The sequence below is a fragment of the Mus caroli genome, chromosome 19 (assembly GCF_900094665.2).
Source record: "Mus caroli chromosome 19, CAROLI_EIJ_v1.1, whole genome shotgun sequence".
Classification (NCBI taxonomy): domain Eukaryota; kingdom Metazoa; phylum Chordata; class Mammalia; order Rodentia; family Muridae; genus Mus; species Mus caroli.
The window spans coordinates 20,354,920-20,364,377 of record NC_034588.1 but is presented as its reverse complement, the minus strand read 5'-3'; the positions used below and the strand labels follow the sequence as shown (position 1 = coordinate 20,364,377).

Below are 9,458 nucleotides of genomic sequence, written 5' to 3'. Positions count from 1 at the left end.
AAAAAAAAAAAAAAATAAGACAGCTAAAACTGTAACCAAAGGTGGCAGCATACTTCCAGAAACAACTCAAGGAAGAGTATTGCCAGCAACAATAGTAGCTATGGGATATAATAAATCTAAAGGAAAGGGTGGAAAGACTCAGCGACTTAGTGTGAGAGGTGATACACAGTTCTTCCTTCAGTATATGGAGACACCACATCAGTTATAAATGGCATCACTTGGGGTGGTACCATTCTTATACAGAATGGAGACTGGAATAACTGTTGGAGGGGCATCCCATGAGCCAGCCCCTGCCCATCCCACTGACATTCTGTTTCATCCATAAGTATTTGCCACACCTTCTTTATAACTACTTGATGATACTCAAAATAATGAATAAATAAAATAGTTTTTGCAGCTCTTAGGCCTCTGCTATGAATATATGCTACATACATACAATTTCAAAGATTTAATGTGAAAAAAGAATTTAAGTATTCATAGATAACATTTTATATTGTGATGTTAAAATGACATTTTAAATGAATAAAATATACAATTGAAGCTAATTTTACCTGTTTTCTTTTTGTGTTTTAGAACTTTAACTGTTGAATTACCTGTTTCTTGTACTGTGTCTCCTTGATTAGCTACTTACCTTAGACCATTTAACTAGTTAACTTTAAACTAGCGTTCGATACTTCACTCTTAAGGTCAGTCTGCATCTGAGTGACCTGGAGTGGCTAAGAGAAGTAAATACATCTTAGAGCGATCTCAGAGTTGACAAAAGTTATATCACACCTAATACAATCTTTTTTTTTATTAAAGTTTACATTTGTGTGTGTGCACACCCATGTAGGCACTTGGGGACTATTAAATTTTTTAGGTAGTAATTGTTTACATTTGCTTTTATGATTGATATATTTGATATGTTTTCAAATATTGAGTGGAATTGCCAGAGACAGCACTCATTTTTCAACTTTTTATATTTTACAGGAAGATTATGATAAATATGGAATCCGGATTAGAGTGAAATTTCGCAGTAGTACGCAGCTGCATGAATTAACGCCTCATCATCAGAGCGGAGGTGAAAGGAGTGTTTCTACCATGCTGTACTTGATGGCACTTCAGGAGCTTAACAGATGTCCCTTCAGGGTAGTTGATGAAATTAATCAGGTACAGTGACTCCGTTGGGGCGAGGGGGCCACATCCCTAATAGGTACAAATGTAACAGTTGTTTTTATGGCTTTAGGGTATGGACCCAATTAATGAGCGGAGAGTATTTGAAATGGTTGTGAACACTGCCTGTAAAGAGAACACATCCCAGTACTTCTTCATCACACCGAAGGTGAGTGATGATACACTCACCGGAGTGTTTAGATGCCCCCTGGGTCGTAGTTTTGGAGAAGATCGGGGCTGAGATGTAAATGTGAGCAGGAAAACTCCTAAAAGTGAAGCTAAGGGATTATGGTAATGTTTACATTCATAGAGGGACAAGTTGAGTGACATACATAATTGGAAACGTCATCTGTCATCTAAGGAAGCGATGGAGGAAGCACATCAGACTCTTCCAGAGCTTAGACTTCGTGCTCACGTCTGACACTCACTGCCCTTCCACAATAATTCTCTTTTGCTAAGAGACTACTGGGAATGCAAGCCCCAGAACTCTCTAGCCTTCTCTGTCACGCCACAAACTGCTCCTGTCCTGAATGCCCACTGCTGCTACCCTGGCCCTAAGTACTGACAGATGAGCTTTTACAACAGCATAGGAATCTTCATAGAGAATTTTCCATAATCTAGAACTGTTGGAAAGGAAATGTCCCTTTTGTTAAATATAGTGCTGTGGTATGTTGTCGAGTAAATAGATTTAAATCTGCTTTTATTAGTAGTCACACTTTTTTCCCTTTTTCAACTAAATATTCATAACTAACTCATTGGAGAGTCCACCCTAAATGAAATGTACATCTTTTTCAACTTAATCATCTTTTATCAGATCTGTGGGCTAATCAGATCTGCCCCTATTCTATTTCTTTCTTTTTGGCTTTTTTTGGTTTTTTGGTTTTTGGGTTTAGGTTTGGGTTTTGGTTTTGGTTTTTCGAAACAGGGTTTCTCTGTGTAGCCCTGGCTGTCCTGGAACTCACTCTGTAGACCAGGTTGGCCTCGAACTCAGAAATCCGCCTGCCTCTGCCTCCCAAATGCTGGGATTACAGGTGTGCACCACCACTGCCCAGCCTTATTCTATTTCTTACCAAACTCCTTGGTTTAGAAACCAAACCTCCCTCACACGTTTCAAACTAGCAGTCTGTCACAGCACAGGTCTTAGCCATAGGAGTTTGAGAAGTGTTTTCAGTGCACACTTCCACAGTGTACCTAGGAAGTATATTGTCCTAGCTGACTTGTAAATAGAGAGGATTTCCAGGCAACTGGATATTTCAGGTCAGTAATTAGGCCAGGCTTCAGATATGCTTATTGGAGAGCTGTCAATCTGGCAAGTTGATGAATTGGAACATATGTAAGGCTGAAAACCTGTGTTTCTCGGTATATACTTGAATTATATGGCAATTTGTTTCAATCCATACAGCTTCTACAAAATCTTCCTTATTCTGAAAAGATGACAGTGTTGTTTGTCTACAATGGTCCTCATATGCTGGAGCCAAACCGATGGAATTTAAAGGCTTTTCAAAGGCGTCGGCGAAGGATAACCTTTACTCAACCTCAGTGAAGGAAAGAAAAGGAGGGGCCTTCAGAGGTTTTTTTCTTTAACTGTTTATACGTGTCTCTCAAGTGAATAAAAGTTAGCAGATTTATTGAAAGAGAAAGATTGGTTATTTTTGGAAACCTGCTTTTAAAAACAAATAGGTTGATGAAGTAGAGACCACAGAGACTGTGGAACATTTTCTAGTGAAAACGAAGTCTTCGCTTTTGGTGGACCTTGTCTCATTAGTCCTCTGTGAGCACGGGATTGTTGTGTGAAGCCTTGAGCTGCCCCTCAGGTGTGCTGGCACACATCTAGCCCAGCAGTTAGGAGTAGGAGGCAGGAAGGTTATGAGTTTTTGGGTGGTTTCATGTGTCATAACAGAAAAGGCTATTTCCTGTTGCAAATCGAAGGTATGGCAGAGTGGGATTTCAGTCCGAGTGTTTACTAACTACAACAGTGCTGGGTGCAGAACATTCTGACTGAGAGAATAAAGGCAGCTCACGATTAGAAATCCCACTTCTCTTCCAGTATTATATTTAGTTCTTACAAACTAGTATGGGAATGGCTGCTTAATAGATAGTGATTGACAGCAGATCTCTTCATTTCTTTGTGTTAAAAAAAAAATAAAGGTTCCCTTATTTTCATAGAAAATATGTTATAGGTAACATGTTATAGGTTATTTCAAAGAATTGGGAAAACATATGCATGAGGCTTCAAAATGACAGGAGGACTTTGAGAGGTCACAAGGTAAAGATGATACAGAATGTGTGGCTCAGACACTGGCAGGGTGAGATCAGATGACAGGAGTTAGCGTATACGTGTTATGGTAGGGCTTTGTGTTTGTTTGTTTGTTTGTTTGTTTGTTTAATTTAAACTTGAATGTATTTTACATCTTACATTTCTAAAAAGCATTTTTATAATTTTAGTAAAATTTTTCTTAAGATTTCATATGCGAGTTTTTACAATTTGTATTTGAAATTTCTCAGTGCTATATAAAGAGTGAAGGCAAAGAATTGATTGAAAAAAGAATCAAATCGTGTTTTTAGAATTTGTAGGTCCTTCCTTATACCCAGTATTTTAGAAAAATCTCATATGAATTGTTTTCTTCCACCTTGAAAATATTAATTGAAAACCACTTATTTTTCTCTGAGAATGCTAATTAACAATGCCAAACAAATTCTGTTCTTTGAAAAAACTAAATCTTGAAAGAAAATAGAAATGTCATTGAATAGTGGAATGAACCATATCTTTGATGATACTGACAAAATTATTTTTTTGCTAGCCTGAACAAAGTTTGGGCTTTGTATATTATTGTAATAGCCAATGAAATTTACATTCTTATTTGGTTAAAAAATAATGGAACATGAGTTTATGACCTCTCACTTAGACATTTTCTCTTTTAGAAGTTGTATTTCTTTTTAAAACTTGTAAAAGAACCCTCCCCTCTTAAACTAAGTATCATACAGGTGGTATAAAGATATTTTGATAACATTTTTATCAGCATGAACAAGTCAAAAAATTAAAAACTTGGTAGCATATTAGTGAAGGGTGTTACTAAATATTTGTGCTGTTGCTTGGGTTTCTGATATAATATCTTCACTGATGTGTGCTTGATGTAGGTACGAAAGAAAGATATACTTAAAACTCCCATCATCAGCAATTCCATTTCCGTTTACATATACCAAAAATAATTACATATCATGCTAACAAGCTTTCAGAGAGCAAAATTAATGTTCTGTTTTATATTGAACTTTGGGCTGGGAAGGATAAATTATGTATCATCATATTAAAAATAGTCAAACATAATATAATGTCATTTTCTGCAACTGTTGATTTTTTAAATTACATTCAAATTGTAAAAATTCCAGGTAAAAGCCTGATTTGATAAATAAAATATTTAAAACCTGACAGTTAAAAATATTTTTAATGACTAAATTTTTTACATTGATTTGCCTAAGGTCAGTCTCTGTTAGGAAGTTTTTCATGTTCAAAAAAAAGAAAAAAAAGGGGGGGTTGTTTTGGTTTTCTGTAAGATTTATTTATTTTATGTGAATAATTGTTTTGCCTATATGTATGTCTGTATACGTGGTACTTGCTAAGGCTGGAAGAGAGCATCAGATCTCCTAGGAGTGGAGTTAAAGTTAGTTTGAACTGGTATATGGGTGCTGGGTATAGAAATTGGGTCCTGTGGAAGAGCATCCAGTAGACTTAACCACTGAGCCATCTCTCCAGTTCCAAACAGAGATTTCTTGCTGCTTTCCAATAGCCTTGGACATAAGCCTATAGCACGTCAGGGGCATCACTTCATTCTGGTTTGTGTAAATGTAATTGACTAAAACTATGTTGTAAATGCTACTTTGTTCGTAATAAATACGTATTTTTCCATTGGTATAGGTTATTTAAGATGAGAGTATTTTAATACTTTAAATTTTCTTAAAACACATTTTTATTTTCAGGATTACAAAAAAAATCAATGTCTGTTCGAGTTTTTACTATTTATGATGCAGAGTTTAACAGCCTATTTCTGTTCCAAGGATAAAAACTTAGTCTTTTGTCCATTTGCAGCGGAATTAGAATCTAATAGCAGTAAACATGGGGAAAGCTTGAAAGCATCCACAGAAGCCGTGCTAGAAGGCAAGTGTAGCTGTTCTTGGTGACACTGACTCTTCTGAAACCATGCACAATCACCAAGTTATCTTACCATTTCTTACATTGACTTAGTACTCAAAACAACCTTTTAAACTATATCTTGAGTCAGAATGCTGTACCACTTGCATACAGATACGTTATTCAGCTGCTTGCACACTAGCAAGATGAGGACATAGCTAGTTCCCGGATTTTACACGAGAATCAGGCTGGTGAGGGGACCTAGCATCCGAGTTGGTACTTCATGAGTCGTTACTTTTTTCTTAGTTTGCATCTTTTGAGCTGTGAAGTACTATGTCTGAATTCAAAGCAAAATTAGCATAAAGGTTTTCCTGTTACTAGTGTTATTTGTTCACAGGATGCAGATAGTGATGGACTTTACATGATAGATCCAAGTATTTCATAGACCATATAAGTTTCATAAAATCTGAAGATGAGGTCTAAGGGCTTGCCTCTCTCTTACCCCCTTGCATCTCCCCATTACCTCCCCACCACCACCTCCCCATGGTCATGGCCAGTCTCTGCTTCTCCATTCTCTCCTTCTCTTTGTCTCTGCTACCCTCTTAATTCCCCTCCCCATGCCCTGAATAAACTCTTGTTCTATACTAAAAAAAAAAATCTGAAGATGAGTCTGACGAACCTAACTTGTTATACTAGTTTGCCTCATTACTTCATAGTCAGCCATATATTTAGGAAGGCACATTAGTATGCATATGTATACTTAGGAGGGTTGACTGTTGACAATTTGAGCTTCTTTTTATTCCCAGTGAAACAATTGAAGGTATGAATTCTTTTCATTTCTCCCCTCCTTCCTTTATTGTGGCAAATGACCATAATGTAAATTTTATCACTTTAAAGTACACAGTTCAGTGGCATGAAATGTATCTACAGTATTGTGCAATCATTTATGTACCAGCCATTCACTGTAATCCCAACATGACATATTGTATCTATTCAGACTGACTTTCCGTTTCCCTCTTTACCACAGCCAGCGGTAACCTCTTCCCTTTAATTTTCAGTGTAGCATGCAGAGTAGCTGATTTCATTTTGGTATTGTCATACATGTATATATGTCACTCTATTCTGTTCCTGTCCATTCTCTATTTGCTGTTCTTCTTCATCCCCCACTGCCCTTCCTTCTTTCCCAGTGCCATTTTCTGCTTTCAAGTCATGTATTCTTCATTCCCATTTTCCCCTGCCTCCTTTAAGGACTCATACACCCCTTCCTAATTTCAGGACACACACACACTCACACGTCCTCACATAAACATTTAAATCTGTGTTCAGCATGTGAGAGGAAACATGAAGTATTTGACTTTATTTTGCTTCATGGGTGGGCTTTAGGTTTCAAAAGCCCAGGCCATGCCCAGTGTCTCAGTTCTGGTCTGTCTTGTCTGTCTGTCTCTTTCCTCCTCCCACACCAACCCCCTGCCTTGCTGCCTGTGGACTAGGATGTAAAAATCTCAGCCACTATTCCAGCAGCAGTAAAAATTGCTTTGATTGGCTAAGCATCTCTCAATAGCCCCTGTTATATCTTTTTTATACTCACGAATAAGCTTGCCTCTCCCAAGTGCAGGAACTAGAGGTGTCATAAAATCCAGTACCCTTGGTCTCTTCTAATCTGGGTTTTATCAGACTGCCTATGCACATTTGTATCCTGCTTCCATTTTGCTTGATAAGTTGACTTTGATCATTTGTTTCTCAGTCTTTGGGTGTCTTTGCTGTGAGTTGTAAACAGTAGATAATTTTGTCTTGATAGTTTTGTTTTATTTTGTCTTTAATGCTTATTTCTATTTATGATCATGTGCTTATGTCAGGATGCACAAGCCCACAGAGGCCAGAAGGTATTGGATCCCCTGGACTGGGACTTGTGAGCTACCATGTGTGGGTCTGGCAACCAAACCTGTGTCCTCCACCAGAGCAAGCACTATGTGCTCTTAACCTCTAAGACATTTTTTTTTTAAGATTCATTTATTTATTATATGTAAGTACACTGTAGCTGTCTCCAGACACTCCAGAAGAGGGCATCAGGTTTCGTTACGGATGGTTGTGAGCCACCATGTGGTTGCTGGGATTTGAACTCGGGACCTTTGGAAGAGAGGTCGGCGCTCTTAACCACTGAGCCATCTCACCAACCCCCAAAATAGGAATACATCTTTTTGGTTTTTTGAGACAGGGTTTCTCTGTATAGTCCTGGCTGTCCTGGAACTCACTTTGTAGACCAGGCTGGCCTCGAACTCAGAAATCTGCCTGCCTCTGCCTCCCGGGTGCTGGGATTAAAGGTGTGCGCCACCACGCCTGGCCTAAGACATCTTTTTACCCCTAGGTCTTTTAATTCATTATGCTAATCTGTCTTTTTATTTATGAGTTGAGGTCGTTTTCATTGAATGTTACTTCTGAAAGGGATTTGATAATTTTTGTGGTCTTGTTGATTGTTTTCTGTTCTTTTCTTCCTGTCTTTGAAAGGAGTCTATTAAACATGATGATTTCTTCTCATTTCTTCTTTGGTTGTCTTTTTCCTCTCATGAAATGTATACATGATTATGGTTTTAAGATTGAAACTTTCTTCTTGCTCTGTGTTTGTTTTAACTTTAAGTATTTGTTTAAGTCGTGAATTATCTTAGTTTGTGTCAGTCTTGGAATATTACCTTTTTGCTGGGTATAGCAGCCTTGGTCTGAGTTTTATATGTTTGTGATACTTATTACCTATTTTTGTGTGTAGCTGTGTGCATGTTTGTATGTCAGGAGTTCCTGTGTGCAGGAGTTCACTTGTGTGTTTAGACAGCATGCATAGTGTATGCATCCAAGGCCAGAATTCAGCCTCAGATATTGTGCCTCAGGAATCATCCATCTTGTTTTTTGAGATAAGGTTTTGGTTTTGGTTTTAGTTTTTCAAGACAGGGTTTTTCTTTGTATCCCTTGCTATCCTGGAGTTTACTCTGTAGACCAGGCTGACGTTGAACTCACAGAGATCTGCCTTCAATGTTCTGGGATTAAAGACCCTGCAAGATGAGATTTCTTACTGGTACCTAGAGCTCACTGATTAGACTAGGCCTATTGTAGGCCTATTAAAGCCTGTTGGCCAGAGATAGACTTAGGAATCTGCTTATCTCTACCTCTCCTGAGATTATGAGCATGCTTTTCCATACCTGGCTTTTTACATAGGTGGTAAGAATTGAACTGGGGTCTTTATGACTGTTTGCCAAGCACTTTACCTACAGAGCTATCTTCCTAAGCTCTGCTTTGCAGTTTTGACATCTTGACCTCTACGTCATGAAGACTTTCATCTCTGATCACCTGTTCAGGGTTTGTCTTTGCTATTTTTCTACTATTCTGACAAAACACTGTGACCAAGGCAACTTATAAATAGAAACGTGTAATTGGGCTTCTAGCTTCCAGGCTTAGAGTGCGGGGCGACAGGAACATCTGAAAGACCACATCTATCTGCATACAGGAGGTAGAGAACATACCAGGAACCTCAAAACTCACCCAGGTGGCACGCCTTCCCCTGAAAGACCACACCTCCCAACCCTCCCCAAACGATTCTCAGCAAGGGACCAAGTAGCTAAATATATGAGCCTGTAGGATCCCGTGTCTTTGGCCATTTCCTGACCCTCCATAGGCTTGTGGCCATATCATAATGTAAAACGCATCCAGCCCAACCTCAAAATTCCTCCTAATTTTTTTTACAGACTCTACAGTGTTTAAAAATCAAAAATCTCTTGAAACTCAAGGCAGTCTCTCTTATCTGTAACCCCCCCTGTAAAAATCAAAAAGCAAGCCATATGCTCCCAACATACAGTGACACAGAATATATTACCATTCCAAAAGGGAAGAATCAAGATGTGGCGAAGAGACAAGATGGGAAGCACATCAGGGTGAGCTCCGTATCTTATGACTCCATGTCTGATGTCAAGGTTACATGCCTTCAGCCTTCCAGCTTTGCTGGCTGCAGCACACTCTTCTCTCCTGGGCTGCTTCCACTCCCTGTGTGTCTCTCCTGGGCAGATATCCCACACCTCTGACACTTGTAATATCCTGGAGTCTCCAAAGCAATCTAAGCTTCTCTCTGAGGGCCTATATATAGGGACCTCCACTGCCCTCCCCCAACCCACCCACGCACACACACATTTCTGGCCTC

At 38.7% G+C, this 9,458-nt stretch overlaps 1 protein-coding gene across 3 annotated transcripts in view; it reads left to right on the top strand.

Annotated features, from left to right (window-relative positions):
* The window catches only part of Smc5 (structural maintenance of chromosomes 5), a 68,236-nt gene extending 62,596 nt beyond the window's left edge, over positions 1–5,640 (top strand). Inside the window, exons 23-25 of one of the 3 annotated variants that reach the window (XM_021151740.2) lie at positions 970–1,149; positions 1,226–1,321; positions 2,555–5,640. In XM_021151740.2, the coding sequence (XP_021007399.1) occupies positions 970–1,149; positions 1,226–1,321; positions 2,555–2,695 (417 nt within the window). In that variant the 3' untranslated portion in view covers positions 2,696–5,640. The remainder of the gene's footprint in view (positions 1–969; positions 1,150–1,225; positions 1,322–2,554) is intronic. The other 2 variants (XM_021151741.1, XM_021151743.1) reach the window with 2 other exon arrangements.
* The last annotated feature ends 3,818 nt before the right edge of the window (positions 5,641–9,458 follow it).